We start from the raw sequence: 25,317 nt of genomic DNA, 5'->3' as shown, positions 1-25,317 counted from the left end.
AAATATTTACCCTGCATTATTTGTCTATTTGAAGAGAATGTAGTGTAATTCTATACAACTTCAAAACAAAGAAATATGACATGTGGGAGATGTCCATAGGACCCCACTGCAGATGCATGTGTTATGAAATGGGACATAGTTTATGAACAGCATTGTAAACCTTAAGCCTTTGTCTAGCTACAGCTTTTATTGGATGTCCTCCTTAGATATTTAAACACCACACAATAACTGCTTATGCCTTCAGGATCAAAAAAATGCTGTGATGTAATATAAAGGAGTATTCCACCTCATATCTGTCTGTTGCAAAAGTAAAGATTTGTTCATTCTCAAGAAGTTTGTGTAAACAATCATGAACCAAGTCGGAAAAACCATTTGATGGTCATCAGTAAACAGCTTGAAAGACATAACATTGTCCTCAGGAGGTTGAAGTAGGACACAGGGAAAGGTATTTCAGTTTTAAACTCTGAAGAGCCAGGGAGCAGGATCATGTAGATAGCAAACAGAGTTGGTGTTTACACTGTGTCTATGTATTTATTAGAAAGAGAAATGTTTGTTAAGGACTATAAACAGACAGGGTGAATCTGGCCTGCTTTCAGTGCATCGTGATTTGCAGGTATCAACAGGGGTGAGAAGAAGCTCAGATCTGATTTACCACGCAAAGCTTATCGTAAATAAATCTTTCTCAGGAGGAGACTAGTGTTTATGCTGCTCTGAGATCTGCTCCTTATCACGGTTTGGGTGGAATGAGGACTGAGACTGTGGGAGAGGAGCGGGAGTTGGGGGGTGGGGTATGTGTGTTGGGGGGGGGGGGGGGTCATGCAGCAGACAAACCGGCGGGCCGGCTGCACCTCCCACAGGCAAACACAGTGGCCAGCTCCCAGCAAGCCCTTTCTGCTTTTATCTATGCGATGGTGCGAGGGTGACCAGCGGGCCCAGACGTGAAGCAGCCAGCCCCAGGGAGACCATCACTTCTCCCCCCTGCCCCTGGGCCCCTTTGTTCCAGCTCGGGAGGTGGTCCAGCAGCCTGTTTCACCTCCGCTCTGGGCAGATAAGACACACACACATTGCTACAGAGCAGGAGGGGAAACTCCTCTGATAACTTTGGACCAGGATCAAAACCGATTTGTTGCACAGAGGTTTGAAGACTCCTGAGAATCCGAGTCATTATGAGGCCCACTGTTGCAGCTGCTTTAAAACTGGAGGGAGAGAGAATTTCAACAAAAACCCCTATTTTAAATGGTGTTTCCCTAAAGGAAGAAAAGATGGAGTGGTTTAGGAGGGCAGTATTCTCCTTACTGTCTCAGGTTCAGTTTGACCATCAGGTAAACAGCTTCTTCACCAAACTCACAGAGCAGAGCCAGTCAGTCATGAGCAGCAATGAAACTGAATTATTTAGCATCAGTTGTACACCTCACACAAATGGGCACAGTGTGATCCAGTGGTAGAGCAGGGTTCTTTTAGCCCCTGTAACAGCTAAATGCACCAGTATGTGAGGGCATCTGTTAAGCAAATAAATAATGAATAGAAAGAAATACAGGCATTGCAAGATTCTTTCAACATTGCCAAAGAGTTAATCATATTGTATTGGGTAATGCCCCATGGACAGCCAGTTGGGAGCTGGTGGGTGGATGGGGAATGTTCCAAAAAATCGAACATATTTTTCACATTTTCCGTAATTGATCCCTTTCAGCAAGGCTCTGAGCCCATGGCGCTGCCCGTCAGATGCCGCACTCGCGTGTCATGGCTCTCCCACATGGTTTAGAGAGCTTAGCACGACGGCCCCGGCTGGATAAGTGACCATTCCTGATCAGCATCGAGTGGGCTTTGAGGGGGTGAGGTGGGGACCGGCAGCCAGGCACACTGCGTGAGATAATGGCTGATCTAATTCTCTGGAAAAAGGCAAGTCTCTCTGTCCCAGCTGGAAGTTCAGAAGACAGATCAAGTTCGCTGGGAGGAAGTGTGTGTGTGTGTGTGTGTGTGTGTGTGTGTGTGTGTGTGTGTGTGTGTGTGTTTGTGGGTGTGTGTGCGTGTGAGTATTGGTGCGTGTGTGTGTGTGTGGGTGTGTATGCCTATATGTCTAGCTGTTTGTGTACAAGCATATCTGTCTGTGAATATGTGGGTGCATGTGTGTCTCTGTATGTGTGCACACGTGTATGAGTATATATGTGTATACATGTATATGTGTGAGACAGTGTATATGCAACTGTGTGTGTGTGCGTGTGTGTGTGGATGCGTGTGTGCACAGGGGATTGTGACTCGGTGCGTGTATGTGTGTGTTCCCCGTCAGTGAGTCTCTCAGCACTGCAGTGGGACGGACTACAAGCACTTTGCCAGAGCGTTCCAGAGTGTTGCCAAAATGTTCCATCATCCGTTTGGAAGGGACTTTTCTTTCTCACTTTTGTAATTGTCTCAGTGTTGCCAATATGTGCTTCATGCTGTACAGGGTAATTAATGTGGTCCACCCAAGATGCTGTGTCCTGTTAGTATATGCTCAGTCTTGTTATTCCTGAAATGGAGGTAAGAGGTTTGGCAGAGCAGCAGTCTTTGGATAACAAACATCTGTTTGTTCCAAACAAATAGTGTATTCACCAAAAGCTGTTATCAGTATTAAAAATGGCAAGGCATAGCTTTTCTAAGGAAAATTCCCAGGGTTCTCAAGTGGTAGTAGTAGATTTGAGAGAATTTTCTCAAAACTGCTGCTGAAGGGAACTCTAACATCTGACATCCATCTGACATTAATCTGCTAGTTGTGTCATTGAAAGTGGTTGCCTGCAAAAAAATAAATAAATGTGAGTTTTTTTTTCTTGTATTAGGTTCAGAAAGTGAATATCAGGAAAAATCCTTATGATATGGCTCAATATGTTATGGTCATGTTCTCTCAGTAATCTGAGTCACTGTCATGTGCCCCCGCTCTCCCACTCCCCAGTCAAACCCCCCCCCCGATAAGATGCTTGTGAATCTGTACTGTCTGCACATGCATCAGAATCATTTCCCATAATCTCCACCCCTTTGAATGGCGTGGGAACTGCCTAGGGATGTGAGGGCCTGCATGTCCACTGGCGTATTCCCTTGTGTTTGCTGTTAATCTCTGAGGGACCTACCTGCAGACCGGAGCTCGAGAATGAGCTGTAGAATGGTCCAAGTGTTGTTAGAATCACTGAACATCATCCTGAAACACCACACAGTTTTAAACAGAGCAGGAGTTAGCTACCATTTTGCTTCTGTGGAAACACTGGAGTTAGGGCTGACACACTACATTTGTTAGAAAGTGGAGTAGAGTTGTAGTGTCATCTACTCTAATTTCGGCTGTGATTTCCCAGCCATTCAGTGCCATATGAACAGTGCATCAGGTAAACACTTGACTTCTAAATAAACTTAATGTGCTGAATGGTAATTTTTTGTTGGCTGCTGGCAGGACGTCACATAAGCTTGCCTCATGATTTTCAAAAATTGTTCTGTGTTTTCTTGGTATTAAGTAGGTTGCACCTCTCAGCAGAAATTTAAGTTCTTTCTGAGAAAAAGAATAGCTACACGCATTGTTATTTAGCCTCCCTAAAGCCTGTATAATCATTTAACAGTATTAATATCTTCTCATGACAAGGTGGATTTGTGACGCCATTTGTCTGAAGTAATAAGAATCTCAAGTGATTTTATGTAGGCCTTGAAGGCTATATTACACTTTCAGGCTTCACTCTACAGTGTAAATGTTACAATTTCTGGACATTCCCTGCTGTTTAAAAATGGAGCAAGATCAGTGATACTTCATTGCTGAACAAGAAATAATTATTTTAATGTATTCAATAAAACAGCTAACCATTTACCATGCAAATGGTTGTAAAGCCAAAATCAGAGTGATGGGCAAAGCTGCCCTGCCAAATAATAAATGAAGGCAGCTATTTGTGCAATGACATCATACCTTTCCTGGTCATTCTACCACTTGATTTCCTGGTCATTCTACCACTTTCCTTACCAAAACTGAAAAAATTAGCAGAACATGTTGAACGTGTGACGTGTCTCCAGGAAGTGGGAGAGTAAGCCATGTTGGCCCGGGCTGACTGCTTTCCTGTCGTGCATTTCTCTTCCTTTCTCCTGTATATGGAAGGGCTCTGATTTGCTGTTTGATATGTACAGAGGACTCATTTCCCCTTCCTGCAATTATTTTCACACCATCTTCCTGACTCTGACCGCTCGTGCAGGGAGTAGCGTAGCATTTGTGCAGTGACGCAACCCCCCTCCCCAAGCTCTAAGGACCTGCCTCCACATTCCAGCGGGGGTCGTGTATGATGCCTGAGATAGCATTGTTTATGTGTGCCGACGCGCAGCTATGTGCATGAGATTACGACAGAAGTGATTCACGCAGCTCGGAGCGACAGTATAACAAGTGTGCTGAAGTTATCTTGTCGGAAGCTCGATCACCAGAGGATCTAATCAAAATTCCTGGTGAGCCGTTCTTCTGTCTCACTCCCCGCCCTGCAGAATTCAGACAGTCTGTTCCAGTGACCGGAACTCCGGGGCACAATTAGGAGGAGTGAGGGTTACTCTGACCCACGGCATTGTGCAGTGTCACATCTGTTTAAATGCTTGTTGTGGGTTGCTTTGGTTGTTTCACATAGATAGATAGGTAGGGATGTAAATTCCTGAAAGACACTGATTTGCTTTGGTTAGTCCCCATATGTAAATTAACAAATTCTGGGAAATACCATAGAGCCATGTATTGGCCCCCCCCCCCACCCCCCACCCCCCCACCCAACCAACCCTAGTCCTTCCAGGAAAGGCTAGAATGTAGACTTAATACAGCAGGCTTAGAGTAAGTATGTCTTATTTAAACATTTCCTTTATTGTGTTGGCTGAAGCCCAGACTTTTTAGGAAAGCCACATTACACTAACATATAGAGTCTGTTTTTCCTCGGTTAAATGCCATCCCCACTTCCCTCTCAAACTGAATGGAGGTTCTTGATAGTGTCTGAGATTCTGAGCACCCCTCCCCCACCTTGTGGTTGCTGAGGGGATGGGAACTCTGAAGCCACCCATTCATTTTGTGAATGAATTTAATACAAGACAAATAGGGCACAATGTATAGAAATGAGCAAGCTGAGGGAAGGGCCTTTTTAAAAGTGGATGATTTACATTTTTATCCAAAGTTTCCTTATAATCCTTGAATTTAACCGTGGAGCAAACTGCACAGCCCAACATATCATTAGTGATCGTTTGAAACATTAAGTTAACTGATTTTCAGCTAATTAAGCTCAAATGAAATCAGGATTTTGAAAAACTCAGAATGTTACTGTGTGTGTTTCAATCCCCATACAACCCACAAAATCCACCTTGAAATATGCAGAATGTTGATTGCTTTGGCTTCCAGACAGAATTGGATTATCATCCACTTGGGAGGGCACTGCTGTGAATTAGCATATTTTACCAGAACAATGCAAAGGTGTGAAGGCCCTGATTAACTGATGTTTGTCTGGGAATTACCTACATTCCTTCAAAAATCTGGTTTAATGGTTTGTATGTAACCAGCTGTGCTCTCATTTAGAATGAACAAATAGTTTATATAAAATTGCCTACTACCCACAGACATGAACATTATCATTTTCATTATTATTTGGGATGAAGTTATTCATAAAATTTCAGGCATTCAGGGGCCATCTGTGAGTTCAAATAAAAGTTGTAGGAATCTGGGGTTGCAAGTGGTGTTATATGATTTAGAACATAAGACATGTAAGATTTACAAAGGTTATCCACTCTGACAGTGCTAAAGAGAGAAGCTCAGACATTCCCTCAGCTGACTTTTAAGGACACAGGGTGCAGCAACCCCTCCTAAGAGATCTGTCTTTAATAAAGTATTAGCAAGGCTCCCAGCAGAAAGTGGGCTTCCAAACTGCATGGGGTCTGGAGAGACACAATGGGAGGGAAGGGAAGGGGGTGGGCTGCCCCAAATGCATCACATGATAAGCTTTGTCATCTTGCCGCGGAGAGAGGGAGAGGGAGAGGGAGGGGGAGGGAAAAGGGAAACTTCTTGCCCTCATTTTCAACGGAAGAGAACAGCTGAGGGGTTCCTAGCAGAGAAGTTTGTCAGTCAAAGTGACTGTAGAAATGTGCCTGTAGGCTGCCTCAGTCCTCAGAACACTAGCTGCTCTGGTGGAAGCCTCTTCCTGCCCACTACAGAGTTCACCGACTTGGGGTGGACAAAGTTTGTAACAGGAGCTACCGCAGTTTGTGCGGTGAGACAGAACCATTTTTTCTAAAGAGTGACCTGTGAATTCACCTGAGCAAAGACTCTGCTGCCTTAGAAGCTTTTCTTTTGAATTCCTCATTTTTTGTGTGAAACTTTGGAGGAAAGAAATTTCACAATTTCAAATGCTGGGAACGATAACTCTCACAGGTAAGCATTTCAGCAGAGCTTAATTATTTTTCATATACTTGTAGTGGTGATGTTTGTGACAGTGGCAAAAGTTCTTGAAAGTGCTTAAAATCATATTAGTGGAATGTGATCTTTCCATAGCAACTGAAAGAAAATTAGGATTGTTCAGGAAAATATTTTTTGTTGTTTCATAGCAGATATATCATGTTAGAGGTATCTTTAAAAAGTTATTTGATAATAATTGAATATTTGGGATGTTAATGTGAAGCTCGTGGTTGTATCCCTTGGGCAATGGAATGTACCCTGTGGCATTGTTGTTTTGCGGGTGTGGTTGATAATGTGGCTTGAGGCAGCTCTTTTGTAAATGTAGCTTGTGATATAAAGGTACAGTATATACAGTATTACTGAAATCACATTTTGTCAGAACTATTTCATTGATTAATGCAACTTCTTCTTGTAATTGATTGTTTTTACACCTTATGTCTGAATAATGGCTAAAGATTAAGTTTTAATTAGACTTTTGAGGTTTTTGCAGTGATTGAACAAACTAGGTAGAATAGATTGCAGTGGGATATAAGCTTTATAACTTTATAATAACCACATAAGCATTTTTATCTGAAAGTAGAAAGTGGATGTTGTTAGTCGTGCTTTCTAGGCAGCGTCACTCCCATTTCCAGTTGAAGGGAAACATGAAAGACCATTCATAACCTTTATCATTTCACTCCAACAGCTGCTCCAGATTAAGCTATATGTGCATTCCATACATTTCAGTGACATATCTGTTAAGAAGATAAATAGAAACTGATTTTTACAACAGCAGAAACAAATATTTGACCAGGACACATAAAACAACATTTTGTCGTTCAAAGCTTGCTCAATTTTGTAAGAATTGGAATCAGCCAGGTTAGTCTTGAAGCAACTGTATGGAACAAATTACCAACTGACAAAATGCTGTATTGAATATGTAATTGAATGTGACAGATGATGGTATGTAGAGTATGGAGTGACCCACTGTTCACTTTCAGGGACCAAAGAGAAATGCCAGGATCAGAGCTGTGTAACTCAAATTTGAATTGTCCCTTGTAACAAATAAGGAAAAAGGCAATGAAGTGCCACACCTACAGAGCAGAGGCATGGTACTCATTGTGGAGTATAGTGGTGCTGAGTTTTTGATTACTCAGATAGAAGCTTGGAAAACCTTAGAGTGTTTTAAGACAACAAAATATCAAATAGCAGCACATGAAGTGAGTCTCCGCAGAAAGGCAAAGAAATACCGAGAGATTCAGAGAATGGCCTGAGTTGACACGTATTTGAGGGGAGCCACCACGCACCTCATAAATCAGTGTGCTACGCTCTGAGTGTGCCAGAGATCTGTATAGCTTTCGAGGATTCCGCGATGTATCGGCTTATGGCATAACTTTACTCTCACCCCGCCCCTCTCATCAACTCAGAACTCACCCACATAGACATTCTCCCCTGGGTCTATTACAGAGTGAGACAGAGAAAACAGACCAGAAAGATGTGTAGATGAAAAGAGAAAGATTCCTGGAATGTTGATGCTTGCATTTTTTTTTATATATATATATATTTTTTGATTACTGTGGAATATGGGGTAGTGTGACAGTCGAGAGTTAGTACGCAAGGGAAAAATAGCATAGCCTGGTTTCATTTAATGCACCTTATTCAGATGAAATGATGAAATGACCTGGCTTTTCCTTTTTGTACTAAGAGCAGTATCCCTGAAATGTATTTTAAAGACACTAGTACTGTTTGTTCTATTTATTGTAACTTAAAAAAAAATTACATTTTATGAACATTTTACTGTTTGTTGTGTTTGAAATAACATTGATTTATCATTACAAAGTTTCCTTCACCCACTGTTTGCAGTGTTGTGCAAGATGACTTTAACAAAGTGCTGCTTGTTTGCTCATTTTACGACCCGGTGTCTCCGCTGCTCTCTGCTTCTGTTTACATCACAATGGCACGTCAAGACAATGTAACAACTGACCTAACAATAACAAGTGTGTGAGAGGACACCCTGAGACCTGGGTCCATTGAGAATTTGGGGTTGTGGCTATTCCTTCCTCACCCTGAAATGCGTGAGGGAACGGGCTGCCTCACAGCTGTTGCTGCCTAGTGCCTTGTGTATGTCCCACCAGCAAAGTCTTACTTTTTTCAGCTGTGGTTTTGCCATGAGGCTGGTAAAAGACGGCTGCGGACCACCCGTTAATTGAATGTTTTTGGGGGAGGAGGGGTGGTGAACCAAAGAAGAGAGAATAAGACAGTGTGGTCTTCTCTGACGTTGTTGTAGTGTACAGTGTTGGGAGAGAGAAATATTCAGCCAAATATTTTTGCGATACCCAACAAGAGCAACGAGATGGCCATATGGGTTTAACAGGCATAATATTCGTCAGAAAATGATATTGTGATATGTGATAAGGCTTTGAATTGTGCTTCATTTTTGCCTGGTATTACATAACACTTTTATTACTGCATTGAAATATCTTTTTCAATCTTATCCTTATGTGCAAACCACTGTTGTTGTAATTTAATATCAAGTGTTTAAGGTTTAGGACATTAGGCCAGACACAGAGCACAGTATAATGCAGTATTTTGTTCATAAGACAGGAATTTAGTTTGACAAATAATATACTATAATACTATTATAATAACTATTATAATAATATACTGTAATAATAATATACTATAATATTTGAGAGCAGGTAAACTAACTTATGAAAGGAATGCATGCTTTTCTTAACATCCTCACCAAGAAAACATTTCAAAGATCCTTTAAAATACTTATTTCACAGTAGAAATGTGTGTAATTTCAATTAAAGCAAAAAAGAAGTTTTGTGTCTTGTTGACTTAGGACTTAGGAAGTTCAATTTTTCACACTGTATTTTAAATGTGTATAGGCTGGGTTCTTGGATGGAAAAATAAAGCTATAGATTAAAAATCTATATCTTTCAGATATATATCTTTTCTCAAACATATGTTGGCAGTAAATTTGATTTTGCCTGGAAGCTTTTATATTGGGAAGTGACATTTAATAAGTTAAGATTACTTAAATTTGAAAGATATGCTGTAGTCCTGCAAGCAATGCTTTCAAAACGTCAAAAATATGTTGTTTGGTATTGTCGTGTGCACTCACCTTCAAAAGTGGGGGAGGGAACGAGAAAATTACACATAATAATTTTACTGGGGGTGGGTGGTTGTAAGGTGATATTTCTTGAATTCAGAATGCGGAGAATTTGTTGAGAGAGTCCACGGGAAGGTTGAGGATCTCTAGAGAAAACTCTAGCAATGCCAGATGTGAACGTTCCCCTGTAGAAGGGAGGATGTGGAGGAAAGGGGGCCCCCAAGTGAAGCAATGTAGGTTGTGAACTCCCCACCACCACCCCCACCCTCCACCCCACTGTCAAAACACTGATAGATATAGGAGGAATTTCAGTCATTGTGTGTGTATATTCCTCTGTTTGACTCACCTGTCACTGTTGGACAGACACATCATCTCTTCCTTTGGCTAAATGGGAAGTGTGCTTTGAATTTACAAGAATGAGTCATCAGTCATACAGCCCTTTAGATTTTTTTCACTCATTTTAAGAAAATCTGTTGAGCAATGTCACCACAGGGCTTTTCAGTATATTCAAGACATCATTTCTCTGGGTAACAAATTGCAGTGGTGACATATGAAGGAAGTGTCACACACAAGGTAGTCACACACAAGACAAATGTAAACGGAAGCAAAACAAACTTCAGTCTTTTCACATATATTGCAATTCTCAACCATATTTTTTCAGGAGGTCAAATGAAAGTGCTGATGTGGGTTTTGGCATATCTGTCATTTTTTCATTACAGATAATAAACCACATCCATGCCTTTACATATTTTATTAACTCATTTACAGTATAATTCTGGATTTAAGATGTGTGGTAGTCAAGGATAATCATTGTAGTTCAATAAGTATACTGTGCTACTATTTTTTCTCAATGTATGTCAAATTTGTACTGTGTACCATGTGAGGTAAAACAAATTCACAAGAAATTAACTAAGAACAATTCATTTACTGGAGCTGCAAGTAATGTAGTGATCAAAGTACAGGTTTCTGCTGGGGTTAATGTCATAGAATATCAGGAGAAAATGTCAGCCTAGGGTGTATTTTAGTGTGGGTAGTGGATGAGGAAATGTTGTTTAACAAGCTCTTTACAATAAGAACATTTATTAAACCTTTTTCTGGACAATCCATGCCTCTTAATAAAAAGATTCATATGGCAATACTCCTCCAAATATTAGTCATATTGTTATCAAATAAAATTTATCAAAATACAGTAATTATCAATTAAAGAATGATAATGGTAAAGAAGCTCAAAAGGTTGCCTTAAACTCAGATAGTTTTTGAAATTGTCCTAAACCACATTTTTCTTTTTGTTGGCAGTTGGTCAGACGGACGCAACGTCCGTGTCCCAGAAGGAGGACGGTCCAGAGACAATGGAGGTGCTCCAGGAGGAAGTTGCCCCTCAGGTAAATGGAGAAAAAGAGGAGAAGGAGACACCCAGTGCGGATGAGGTGACAGCGGCGGAAGAGAAAGCAGCTGAGGAGAAAGCTACCAGTGCCAATGAAGTGGGCTTCAAGAAAATCTTCAGATTTGTTGGCTTCAAGTTCACGCTGAAGAAAGACAAGAATGAAAAGGTAGAGCCGGTGCAGCTGCTGACGGTGAAAAAGGAAGAAGAGGGTGAGGCGAGTGGCTTGGAGGTAGCAGAGGAATCCAAGGAGGAGGTTGCTGCAGAGGAGGCTGAGGCGGTTGAGGAGGCAGAGCCAGTAGAAGAGGAGAAGGCAACAGAGGCACAAGAGACCACAGAACCCACCGCAGAAGCTGTGACTGAAGACCTCCCCACTGAGCAAGTTAATGGAGACACTACAGAACAGGTTCCAGAGGCAGCAGAGGCAACAGAAGCCACCGAAGAAGCCATCCCTGAGAAAGAGACAGAGGCCCCAGCTGAGGCCCCAGCCATCCCTGTTGCCCAGGAAACACAGTCGCCACTGAGGAGGTTCTTCACACAGGGCATTTTCTCCAATCTGCGCAGGAGGACAAGCGTCAAAAAGCCCAAAGAAGAAGAGCCACCTAAGGAGAAAGCAGTTGAGGAAGACTTGAAGGAAACAGATGAAACAGCAGAAGCCCCCGCTGAAGACAAAGGTGAAAAAACTGAGGAAGAGACTGTACCTGAACCTGCACAGGAACAGGCCACCGTACCTGAGGAGGCTGCCATAGAAGCAGAGCCTGCCGTAGAAGCAGCAGTACCTGCTATCGAAGTAGCCATACCTGAGGTTGTGGAAAAAGTAGAGGATGAGGTAAAAGTTGAAGTCAAGGTGGAAGAGGAAGTCCCTCCAACTATTGCAGAGGAGGTCACTGAGGTCACTGAAACGCAGCCATCTGAAGCTACCGATGACATCAAACCCACAGAAGAGAAAGTAGAAGAGGTTGTTGAAGAGGGGCAGGCAGCTGTTGATGAAGTTCCAGCTGTTGCAACTGAGCCTGAAATCCTGTCTTCCCAAGAAAAAAACAAAATCCAAGGAAGTCCATTAAAGAAACTATTCACAGGGTCTGGCTTGAAGAAAATCTCTGCCAAGAAGCAGAAAGGAAAGAAAGAAGCAGAGGCAAAAATAACAGAATCTGGAGAGCAGGTAACTGAGCAGCTTCAGTCATCCACAGAATCAGCAGAAGGTGTGAAAGCAGAAAGCCCTGCTTCATCTCCAGAAGAATCAGGTGAGCATGCTGTTGGGGAGCCTTCCCAAGCAGAGGCAGCCCAAGAAACTGAGGGGGATGCAGCTACCTCAGATCTTGAGCGAAAGAAGGAGGGTATTCTGCCCTGGGCTTCTTTCAAGAAACTGGTTACACCAAAGAAACGTGTGAAAAGGCCTTCTGAGAGTGAGGATGAGACTGTTGAAAAAGCTAAGTCTGCAACCCTGTCCTCCACAGACAGTGCAGCCCTTGCAGAGAAACCAGAAGAGCCAAAACCCACTGAGGAGGAGCAGAAGATAGAAGTAAGCACCGAAGAGCCCAAAAAGAAAATGGACACGTCTGTATCCTGGGAGGCACTGATCTGTGTGGGGTCTGCCAAAAAGAGAGCGAGAAAAACATCTGACTCTGATGACGAGGCACCCAGGATTGAGGAGGAAGCCCAGCAGTCAGGAGAGGAACAAGCCAAACCAGCCGAATCACCACTTGGAAGCTCCCAAGAGGCAGACCATGAGCATTTGACATCTTCCCCAGAACAAGCCGGGAGCCCCTCTGAGGGAGAAGGAGTGTCCACCTGGGAATCCCTCAAAAGATTTGTCACTCCACGCAGGAAGACCAAAGCCGAGGACAAGACCGAGGAGTCAACTGGAGTCGCCACCACTGAACAAGTGTCCTCAGACAGCGAAATTCCCAAGGAAGAGTCTTCGTTTTCCCTAAAGAAGCTGATCCCTGGACGTAAAAAGAAGAAGTCAGAAGCTAAGCAAGACCAGGTTTCCTCTGACGAGGCAGGTAAAGATGTTGGATCGGTCGAGGAAGACTCAGACACGCCTGCTGTAGTTCCATTGTCTGAGTATGACTCTGTTGAGCCAGAGCAGGTAGAAGCCACACCAAAAGAGGAAGCAGTAACTGAGACAAAGGCAGCTGAAACCACTGCGGCAGAAGAATCAAAGCCAGAACCAGAGCCTGAGGCAGTGAAGCCAAAAGATGTGGCTCCTGTTGCTACTGGTGATGAAAGATCGCCATCATTCATCTCTCCCGCGGCTGTAGAGGACATTCAGGAGACAACAGAATGCACAACTAAACATCAGCAGCTGAGTGACATCCCAGAAGAAGGGGATACTGTTGCCACACTCAAATCTACTGCTGAAGATGTTTCTAGAGATGACACCATCGCTGAGGACATTGTGGAGTTGGCATCAGAGGTGAAACAAGCAGCTGAAGTGTCCGTCGCAGAAGAAACAACAGAAATGGTTTCCGCTGTCTCCCGGCTAACAGAATCCCCCGGTACATCTGGAGAAACCACACCAGTGCCAGGAGAGGATGAGGCAAAAGAGACAGAGGTGGTGCTGCAAGAAGTTGTGGAAGCTGTTAATGTGACGCCAAATGTCTTGTCTGTGACCATGACAGATGTTGAGCCTGAAGCAGTCACTGTTTCTGTGTCTCCACAACTAGTGGAGTCACCCACAACAGTGGAACCAGCAGTGTTGGTACCACATCAAAAGTCAGAGGTCACTGCTATCTGCACAGGCCTTGAATCTCAGGAGATTGAGTCTGTGGAGGAGGAAAAGCCTCTGGAGACTGTCATTGAAAGCATCACTGAGGTCACTGAAGCCGTATCTACAGAAGTGCTGGTAGAAGATAGGACTGAGAAACCTGAGGCGGCAGAATCTGCTGAGGACAAAGTCTGTGAGGTTGAAGTACAAGAGATCAAAACAGAATTCCTTGAACCAGAGCCAGCAGTTGAGCCAGAGGAGATTCCACAAGAAGTGGGAGCAGAGGGGGAGATGGTCACTGAAGTACAGGAGCAACTGCCTTTAGAAAATGCAGTGGAGGAAGTTGTGCAAATGGGTGAGGTTAAAGAGGAACAAGAAGCAGAATTAGTGAATGAGATACAAGAGGTCACAGCAGTTAATGTAGCAGTAGTCAATACCATGCAAGGTGAGGCTGAACATGTTGAAGAAGTAGTAGTAGCAGAAAACTCACCAAAGATTGAGACTGAGGGTCCAGTAGAAACCACAACAGAAGAGGCTATCTGTGCCCAGCCTGTGCAGGTCACTGAGGTGTCCACTTTGGAAGGTGAAAAAGTGCAAGAAGTTGAAGATGTAAAGGAGTCCTCTGCTGAGGTAGAGCTCGCACCAGTGGAAGAGGTGGTTGAGGGTGTGAAAGAGGAAATGACTACCACCATGCCTGAACCCCCAACAGCTGAAACATCAGAGATCCAGGAAACTCCAGTTGCTGTGGTGGCACCTGCTGCTGAATTTCCAGTGGCCAAAGAAACAGTGTGTATTATTAACCCCCTCTCTGAATCAATTCAGTCTGAAGTAGCAGAGCTCAAGGATGAAGCTGTAATGGAGAGAGTTCCATCAATACAAGTCACTGATCATGAAATCCAAGTTGAAGTGAAGGATGTCGACACGCCGTCTGCAGAAGCGGTTATTGAAGCAAATATTGAAGCAGCTTCAATTAACATCAGCACCATTGTTGAGGAAGTCTGTGAGAAGGTGGAGGCAGTTGAAGAAGAGGTGCAGACAGCGCAGGTGACAGAAGTAGAGGCCATTGAAGAGCACAGCACAGTCATTGTCCAGACCATCATCCAGAATGTAGCCGAAAACCTCTCCAAAATGGCGAAGGAATCAGAACCAGTGGAAAAAGAAACGCCAGACACCCCAGCCCAGGAAGAATTAAAGGCGGGTGAGACAGAGAAGGATGTGGCAGAGGCACCCACACAACCAGCCGTTGCAGAGACAGAAGAGGAGGTAAAAGAAAAGTCAGAAGCTGATGCAGCATCAGAGGAAGCAAAATTACCAGCTGCCACTGAGCAACCCCCAAAACAAATTCAAGAGGCTATACAGGTCCTTGAAGTGATTCCAGTTGAGCAAACACAGACTCTTGAAATTGAAGAGATTCAACAGGAGTCAATCTCTGTGGAAAGTAAGGATGAGAGCAAGCAAGAAGTTGAAGAGAAAATACAAGAAGAAGTAGAGAAAGAAGAAGGGAAAACAGATGCTGAAGACAAGGAGGAGGGTCAGGAAAAGACGGAGAAGGCAGAGGCCAAGACGGCACCACTGGAGGATGCCACTAGTGAGGAGAAAAGTGAGGAAAGTGAGAGTAAAGTAGAGAAAGACTCACAGGGACAAGAAGAGACACCACAGCCAGAGGTTCCCAAAGACACAGAACCACCTCAAGTTGAGGAAGCAATCACTGATGCTAAGACTGATTCAGAGCCACCAGCTGTAACTCAGACTGAAGAGTTACAAGTCCCTGTAGAAGTAACCGAAGCCAAAACGGAAGAAAGCAGCCAAACGGAAAAAGCGGAAGTGGCAGAGATTCCAACAACTGACACAGATGTACAAAAGCAGGCAGAAATTAATGCACAAGAAGTACAGATAATTGAAGGGCAGCAGATTGAGACAGCAGCGGACCTTACTGTTGCCACTGAAACAGTAACTGCGGTTGATGATGCTGTTCCTGCTGTTCAGGATCAAAAACCAACTGTTCCTCAGACACCCACTGAAGAACCTCAGATAAGCATACCACCATCTGCTGAAGAGGCAGTAAAAGAAACTGAACAAGTACAACAAGAGGACATGAAAGTTCAGGAAGAGCAGGTAGAAAATACAAAAGTGAGCTCAGAAGAGATAGTCAAGGAAGAAGGGAAAACGGATGCTGAAGACAAGGTGGAGGGTCAGGAAAAGACAGAGAAGGCAGAGGCCGAGACGGCACCACTGGAGGATGCCACTAGTGAGGAGAAAAGTGAGGAAAGTGAGAGTAAAGTAGAGAAAGACTCACAGGGACAAGAAGAGACGCCACAGCCAGAGGTTCCCAAAGACACAGAACCACCTCAAGTTGAGGAAGCAATCACTGATGCTAAGACTGATTCAGAGCCACCAGCTGTAACTCAGACTGCAGAGTCACAAGTCCCTGTAGAAGTAACCGAAGCCAAAACGGAAGAAAGCAGCCAAACGGAAAAAGCGGAAGTGGCAGAGATTCCAACAACTGAATCAGATGTACAAAAGCAGGCAGAAATTAATGCACAAGAGGTACAGATAATTCAAGGCCAAAAGATTGAGACAGCGGTTGAATTTACAGTTGAAAAAGTACCTGGAGTTGATGATGCAGCTCCTCAGATACCCACAGGTGAACCAACACCTGCTGAAGTGGCCGTAAATGAAACAGCAAAATCAGAAGACACACAAAAACCAGTCACTGAAGAAGTGGTAAGCAGGGAACCCCCCGTAGAAGACCACACCAGTAAGGAGCCAAAAGAAAAAGATACATCCACAGAGCAGGTTCAGACTTCAGCCCCAGCTGAGCCAAAAGCTGAGGAGAAGGCAACAGAGCAGACAGCCACAGAAAACGCCACAAATGTCATTGTAGAAGATGTTAAGTGCAAAGAGGTGACATCACCAGCTACGACAACAGAGGCGACAGAGAAAGCAGTGAATGAAGACCAGTGAGTGAGTGTTTTCAGGGCTGACTGCTGCACCATGAGCTGGTGAGTGATGTTCTGTGAACTGTGAACATTTATATTTAAAAATGTTTGGGTTTTGACTGCTACAGTTAAACCAATTTTTATATGTAAACGTACCTTTTCTGCTTTGTTTCAGGTAATTACAACCTTTTAGTTCTATATGATAAATATATACTCAGAGAACATGTTCATGGTCCAATGTTCAAGAAAGTGAAAAAAAAGTGGTTAGTGTCAGCATTCCTTTATTAGCGTATCAAACAATCTTCTCATCCTGCCTTTAAACATCAATGGACTCGATTTTTATTAGGAAGATTTTGCTGCCTGGCAAGATGAAAAAGCTTTTGTTCAAGGTACAAGCAACCATGGGCCCTTCCATTTCAAAGCAAGAATGCAGTGGTTGACCCGGGCTTTGTAGGCTAGCTCTTAAAGGGGAGCTGTGTGAGGGAAGATGAACTTGTGCTGACAGATCGATTCAGATTTTTCCTTCCTTTTTTTTCCAGAACATTCAATGTTCAGTGAAGGAAGTGTGTCAAAGAATATATAAGAAAACTGTTGAAATTGAAATTGAAGAAAATTGAAGGGACAGTTGTCTTTTATCTCATGCTTTAAAAAAGTAGCTCAAAATAACAACAGAACCATTGTGTGTCACTGCCTGTAAATAAATTATCAAGCCGCAGACCTTTGTGTATAAACACTAAGCAGTGGCACTGGGGCCAGTTTATCCTCAGATCGGACTCTCAAAGTGAGGAGGGAGACGCCCCGATGAGTGTTTAGTGAGTGGTAATGCGGCACTGCAGTAGAACGGTGAATTACGGCTGCGAGTTGCTTGGCTGACAGCCTATGCGCAAAGCCCGGTCTCTGCGCGCGCCTGCACGGCTCCCCGCGGAGCTGTAAAGCAAGGAGAGAGAGAGAGAGAGAGTGCAGCCTCCTCTGAGCGCTGCGGGGTGATGTTAACGGTCAGGAGCTATGAGTCAGCACTATTCCGTCGCAGTATTTATTTGCTGAAAAGCCTTTTACTTACGAAAGATGCCACTGACTGCGAATCCAGGCACCTTCCTGTCACAGCTGTATTCAGAGAAGCAAAAAAAGGGCTGGGTTTCATTTAGTGCTGAGGCAATTAAACTTAATCTTATTTGATGAGAAAGTGAACTGAGTAAATGGTCATACATGTGCTTTATTGTATAGCAAAATGATGCACTCTCAGTGGACAATGAGCAATGTTTTAACCGCCAACCTCAACAGTGGCTGTCCTGCAGCACTTGCAAATGTTCTTAATGTGTGTCCCCCCCGACTCCCCCCACCCTCATGCAGGCTGATGAAACAGGAGGATTCTCTGTCTGGAAGACAGAATGTCTGAACAGGAAGTGAGAGCACGGTCTGGTGAAACACACTGGGCCAGAGCAAGTGACTGAAGGACAACTCCACCCCTCTCCCGCAGCGTCCACCCCGTCACGGAGACACTCCTGGGACCCCCCCAGGAGACCCCCTCCAACACACACACACAATCCTGCACAGCTCTGACCTGATCAACTCTCAAGCTTTCATCCAGCTTGTAATTAATGTGATGTATGTTTGCTGTCTTATTGACCTTTCATCGCCCATACTATCGCCCGGAAGGTTGTGCTGTAGAGCGTGTATGTGTGTGGTCTCAGAACTGGAAGATATAATCTTGTATATTGTATTTATATCTAAAGTAAGCTTTCAAACACCTTCCCTTCACCCCCTGATGTCTTTGTTGTATTTATATTCATTCTGAAAAATACTGAAGCGCTCTTCACCTCAGTTTAGGATATTAGAGAATCACTGAGTCTTACACAGATTTCACTAACATGGTACAGAAATACATTCAATGACAGTTAAAAATTATACTAATAAAAAAAATAAATAAAAATAATTACAAAAAAAACATTCTCTGAACAATAGCTTCACTCAATAGCACGGGACGGCTTGTGTCAACTATTTGTGACGTGCAGTAAAAACTGATACCCTTTGGCACAATTGTACAATTTTCCCCAACCACTGAAATTCTAAATAGTAGTTTTGCCTGATAGTTGATCACTAAGATTTAATACTGTGAAATGAAACTGAAAAATAAATCTTCATTGATGTTTTTTTTAAAAAAAAAAACTATTTATAAAGGGTATCACAGTGTCTCTCTAAATGTCTCTTTAGATGAAATGCTTTCATCATGGCAGGACCGATACGATTTCTTTTCAACCTAGTGACAAAGACGCTGAAAATATCGCATCACTGACATTCAGAAAGAAGTGATGGACCAGCATGTTGTGTCAACAGGACAGTTCAGTATTTGGGACTTGTATCTCCACACTGCACTTCAGTGTTTTTGGCAGCACGTGCCAAGTATTTTATATGGGGCAATACATTAGCAATGCATTTAGTTGTGTGATGCACTTCAACATTATCTGTATGCATTGTAAGGACATGAAATTTTTGCTATTGTGGTGCCAACAAGAGAGCACTTGCACCCTCTACTGGCAAAACCTGCTATAAAAAGGATTTCAGAGAAATAGTCACTGCTCCTATGAAAGTGTTTTTAATTTATGAGCAATTATAACACAAGACTCAAAATCAACGGTATGAAATCATTGTGTATTTGTGTAGTTGTGTAAAGTACGTTGTCATTTTCACTTTCAATTATGCCAGGAGGGTAGAGTGTGTGTTATTCACAAAGGGTTTAAGTGTGTCATAATGCACCCAGCTCTTTAATTTCGTTGCACCACCGTTCATATGTTTAAGTATGTGACTACTCCTGGCAACATGCAAGTGAAGAGGTTGAATCATAGCCTGTATAGTATTCAGGGAGGTAGCTGTGATAGCCTTAAAGTTGGAGTTAATGTGCAGCAGAACATAAAGACCACTGTGATACCACAAAGGCAGAGAGAACATCATGGGGAGTCAAAGCACCTGGTATGACAGGTACAGACGAGCCAAATTTATTAGAACTAGTAAGTTATGCTTGCTTACATGGAAGTCCATTTCCACAGGGAGTCATACACGAATAAAAAGACATAAAGATACAGCCTCTTAATGGCACCAAGTGTATTTATTCATGTCTTCATTTTTTTTGGGGGGGGGGGTGGTGTAAAGGAAGAGGTTGTGGTAGGTCATCCATATAAAAGCAGCATCCACACCAAATCCAAATGTGAACGACAACCGCCTGATGATCATATCGGTATCCCCGTCAGAATGACTTTGAGAGGTGGGCTCCGGAGTAACAAAGTAACAAGCCTCGCACCCGCGTGGGGCCAGTTCTCAGCCAGTAGTTGGATTGCTTGGCTTCTATCTTTTCATCTGATTAGCCATTCACAAGCGTTGATGGAAAAATATAGGGTTCAATCCAGCAGCAATTGCCCCTTTTGCTCACCTGTGGCTGTCTACACCCACAGCCGCTGCTTTAGTCTGAAATAATCTATCGCTTGCTCCCTCACCTTTGGTTTGGACACCCCTTGAATCTCCTGAAGCTTTTTATAACACAACCTAAATGTGAACCTGGTAACATTTGTACAAATTGTATACCTATGTACCTTAAATCATATTGTAATAACAACAATAACCTCTAAGCATAAAGTGTATAACAGTAGCATGGACTTAATTCTGTCTTTTATATTTTCCAAGCTGTTAATAATATGAATACAAAATCTTGTCGAAATTTCATTCAAATAAAGCTAGCCTTGTAAAACCAAGATTGTGGTAAAGTGTGCCTTGTGATGCATTCTAGAATACCCATTATCTGAAAACATCTTTTCTGAGTTTTAGCAATTTCGTGCAAATTACCAGTAGATGCAAAAACAAGGAAAGTATTAACTCAAGTTCCCCAAGTTAACTCAAGTATTAACTCAGGGGGAGGCTATTTTCAAAATCCACCCAAAGCAAATTTGTCAGACAAATGGTTCAACACTTCATAGAATTAACTTCACAAGATCTCTAAGTAACTCATTCCTATTTCTATTTGAAAATAGTAATTTCATATAAAATATTGTATCACACGTGCACACACATGTATGCAAATAGACAAGGGAAAAAAGACAAATTACATTCTAATTAGTGATATTTTTCACATTTTCACCCCAACTTTGCAAAAGTTGCTAGTTATGCATTAAGATGGCCACACCACTGCACCCTCTTGCACTGACACTGGGAAATGATGAAGTGAGGCACATGCCAATACCGATACACTTCCCCGCAGACAGCAGATATTTCATACACAACACATCTCTCTGGGGAAAGAAATAAATGTTTTACCCGATAAGGTGACAGCAATCTTTTACAGCTCGTAACTGCAATCCAAAACAAGGCTTAGGTTCCATAAAGCTGTGAAAAACTATTACTAACCAACCTAACTACTACTACTTTGCAAATTGAAATTTGTATTGTACTCACCAATTGTTAAATTAAGTTTTAAGATTATTGTTAGAGGAGTCATATCTTTGTTAGGCACTCTCCAGTAGTGCACTGTGGGATTTGTAGTGTGTAACATAGCCATTAGTTGTTGACAGCTACCAGTGTATCACAAGATTGTGACCACCACCTTCCTGGCCAAGGACAATGTTTATCCCACTGATTTCTAAAGCTGATCAAGCACATTTCTTAGTTTTCCCAAATATGAAGATGACCTTATATTTAGGAAAATGGACATGATGTGCATTTAACATAAATGGCTCTGAAACATAAAATCTTTCATTTAGTATGTCTAAAGGATTCATCAGAAAGACTTAACTGAATACAGTGAATTGCACCAAAAACATAGTCTTGGCAGAGATAAAACTTTAACCTAATCACCATCTATCAGAAATGGACCTTTTTTGATTTCCACCATGTTAGAGATATGCTCTCTTTCCCCCCCTTATTTACTCTGAGCAACATGGAGGGGCAAGAGTAGGAAAGGACTATAATAACGTCATTAACAAAACAGTATCTCTCACTATGATTTGTTACACAAGAGATGCATAATTTCCTAAAAAAAAAAAAGAAGCAAAAGACAAAATACTTCTGAAAAACAAGTTTTATTTTCCATTCTTCACCATCAAAATGAAGGAGACATTTAAGAGACTGCATACATTCCTGAGAACACAGATCACAGTAGACGTTTTACCTTGCTTTGGAATTGTGCGCAGAGGGATGTTTTCCTTTCCCTCGGTAACCTGTGTTTACAAAAGACCCATACAGAAATTACAAACCGCTTGCATAAATAAGATGAAAACAAAAAGTGTCGTCGAGAAAATTCACATCTCTTGACTTATGCAGCTGATACTTTAAGACATGAATTGTTCAAATTCTGCGTTAAACAGATAACAAAATGATTCTACACCCTTGAAAGTACACTTCAGTAGTATTAATTTTGTGATGCTTTTAAACAGCTTAATTTTCTTAAATAAATATGTGTCCTTCAATGTAATGCTGATTTCTGTCACTCTACGCCAGAGACTGAACCAGCGATCACACTTTGGAAATGCATTCAGGCACTGAGGTCCAATAAACTCCTGCCTGAAATGTCTTCCTTCAGTATAGCTCCATGACAGAGATTATAGTCCATATTGTTATTAGATAGTATTCTACACAACCATCATGTTAATGTGAAGCCTCCTTGTACTTCACTTCACAATTTTACCACTCCTTTACTTACCAAAATCTACTTACCAAGATTGCCAAATATACTAAAGCATATTCTTACACCTGACCAATGAGAAGTTTCAATGTTATTTAAATGGGACTGTATCAGTCTTGCTCACACAACCTGCATTAAGCACTCCTCAGATACTAATAGTGCTAAAGCAGTGAACACTTTTCTCACTGATGGTAAACTGTACAAAACACACCAATAGACTACAAAACTATGGTGAATAAAAAAAGTGAAAAGCAAAAATCAAACACTAACATTTGTTCATCAACACAAAGGCCTTGAGTTAAAAAACGACAATAAAAAACACAAATATACATATACCTATTCTAATGGAGACTCAAATGATTTCTACATAAAAGCAATTTCGCAATATACAACCTGTGCAATATAAAATATTTCTGTAAATATAGCATTGTATATAAAATTAGAAAGGTATATTAAACACAAAAATAAGGGCTTTAAGAACAAATTCAAGCAAATGATCATGAATTGGCAAAAGTACATTGTTATACAGTACTGACAGCCTTGTGTCCTTTGAAATATAAAAAACTCAAAGAATTGCTCATGTAACAGCAACTGCCAGACTGTATTCTTACATGCACAGACAATAGCAGTACATAAACATGTTCAGTAAAATGGCACAGTTATAAACCTGTATGTTAACACATTGCACTGTGCTGCCACAGAGCAGCTACAGGGCACACTGTTGCAATGAGGCTACAGGAGATCAACAGCAATGCTCTGACAGAACACTATGAAGTCCAAGAACTACACTTCCCATAATCCTCTGGTTATAAGTAGTTTTCTATGAATGAGTATACACCCAAACCCAGTATAAGTAATGTTCAGTTGTCTAATAACCACACCAATCAAGAAATCACTCAGTTCACAAAATTGTTCACTCCAGTAACTGCCACCAATCCAATGCAATGACCTTTTTTCCCCACATTGTCTTGTCAGTTGACTGATTAGGCCTATAGCAACAACCTTAGCAGAGTCAAACCTGGGGCTCAAACTGCTAGACCCATAAACTGTACAAGGTAAAATGCTGCCAACAGCCATTTCATTTCTAAAAGAGGTTAGTGGTGCAGCATACTGACAGGTTTAATCCCCTGCTAAGTCTGGTGCAAATGGACCATTCTGTCTGCTGAGCAGTGAATACACAATTTTAAGGGTTTTCCATTTTACTGCATGTCAACATTATGTCAGACTGTATTACGTGAGACCAAGTTAGTATACTTAACATTGTTTTTTTTTTTCTTTATCTTCAAAATGACAGGTTCTTTGTTGACCAGACTTTGTTCTCTACAAATGCAGTCTATTCACATGACAGTATAAGGCACGCGCCACAGTTCTCTTGAGTATTGCCAAATGATACTGTACCAGTGCTTTCCAAATCCACTTTGTATTCACTGCACTAACATAAATGGTTCAAACAGTGACAGAACATGACACTATTTACTATCCATGCAGTTGGACACAGCTGCCACCACAAGGTAATCCTAATGAGACCAAAGTAAAAGTTTATTGGAAGAGGGCCCCGGCTCAAATGAGGGTCCAGGACGCAATGTGAATAGTCCACTTACAAGAAGTACATAAGCGTATTGAATAGCCAAATTCACCATGGAGAACTAAACACACAATTTACATAGACCATGGCGAAGTTGGACACCTAAACCTACAAGATTCGACATGTGTAGTCTTCCGACAGTGGATAGGGATTAATCAAACCTATGACTAACATACTAACAAATACAAACTCGGTTCATTTCAGCCTAATGTGGGCATGTCTGTAACCACGGTAACGCACGTGACCAAACCGGATAGTCCTCATTCACAGCTCTGACTTAACTTCCTGTTCCCGACCTTCGCTGAGAGGGCGATGCCAAGGCTCACCATTTACTACAACAGGAAGTAAGACAAATAAACCCCCGCAGTTGGGTCTCTCAGTAGCCTTTAGCCTTAGGAAAATAATACATGTAACTGAGTAAAAACCTGACATATGTGACAAGACACATGCAGGATTCTGGACTTAAAGACTGCTGCTTTATTTCCCCATATTGCTGCAGTGCCACCACAGCCTGTTCTTAATATTATGGGATAATTATTGTCCTTTATATCACAGTTGCACGAATAATCATTTCACTCAAGGTGAACGGCTCTGGATGAGGGGTTTCAAATCGCATTATTTCAGAGGAGCTCTTATGTTGTCATTTCTTCATCCTCTTTCAGCAGCCTGTACATATCCACATTGATCACTTTCAGTGTGGTGGTAGAGCATAATTTCACTAATCTATGGATATATAACTTCCTATAACACACCCCCACTGATGCTAAACTGAGACTTTCCAAATTAACTTTTTTTTTTTTTTTTAACAAAACTGCATTTATCATCTCGTTTGAAAAAAATGATAAAAGACTTTTTAAAAGTAACACACAGAGACTTCCTTTCACTGTTATTGTACAGCATCCATCCGTTGTCCAGGGAACAGTAGCAATGCCAGAACCTGCAATCTGTCTCTACTCAGAAGTGATTGAATGACACCCTGTATTTTATTTGCATATGTGCTATATTCTGATGGTGGTGCTCATGGTTGGACAACTGGCCCTTTGCATGGCACATGGGATGAATCCTTAGTAAATATATGAATATATGTATACACACATATATAAACCCTGATAATAAGTAAACATTTCCTCTGTGTTAAACATGAGCCACATATAAGCATGTGTGTTGACTAATGTGAAGAACAAATCCTGCACAGTATGACAATAAGACTTTCATCTTTTGATGAAACGTACTTATTTACTCACTCCTCATCTGCACTCTTTCTGTAATATTCGGCACGATGTTTTGTTGGTAACAAAATCATTCCCAAACAGGTAATAACACACAACATAAACTAATGATAAAGGTAAACCTTGCTGATCGTGCATACATTGATATCATATCTGTCATAAAACGGTGGTGGCAAGAGTTCATGTGAGCTGCGCTTTAAGAATTCCATTCCAGTTCCAGAGTGCACATTTCAGAATTGTAAAATCTGACATCAGAAAAGCGTTTTCAAAAAAAAGACTGTTCGACTGATACCTCATTTATT

At 41.9% G+C, this 25,317-nt stretch overlaps 1 protein-coding gene across 2 annotated transcripts in view; it reads left to right on the top strand.

Annotated features, from left to right (window-relative positions):
• The window catches only part of akap12b (A kinase (PRKA) anchor protein 12b), a 46,280-nt gene extending 26,016 nt beyond the window's left edge, over positions 1–20,264 (top strand). Inside the window, exons 1-3 of one of the 2 annotated variants that reach the window (XM_036549396.1) lie at positions 6,078–6,385; positions 10,803–16,599; positions 17,887–20,264. In XM_036549396.1, the coding sequence (XP_036405289.1) occupies positions 6,361–6,385; positions 10,803–16,561 (5,784 nt within the window). In that variant the 5' untranslated portion in view covers positions 6,078–6,360 and the 3' untranslated portion in view covers positions 16,562–16,599; positions 17,887–20,264. Of the gene's footprint in view, positions 1–6,077; positions 6,386–10,802; positions 16,600–17,886 lie in introns of those variants that run through there. The other variant, XM_036549394.1, reaches the window with a different exon arrangement.
• The last annotated feature ends 5,053 nt before the right edge of the window (positions 20,265–25,317 follow it).

Source organism: Megalops cyprinoides, chromosome 17 (assembly GCF_013368585.1).
Source record: "Megalops cyprinoides isolate fMegCyp1 chromosome 17, fMegCyp1.pri, whole genome shotgun sequence".
In the NCBI taxonomy this organism is placed as follows: Eukaryota; Metazoa; Chordata; class Actinopteri; order Elopiformes; family Megalopidae; genus Megalops; species Megalops cyprinoides.
Note: the sequence above shows the minus strand (reverse complement) of the source record. Positions and strands in the feature narration are given on the sequence as shown.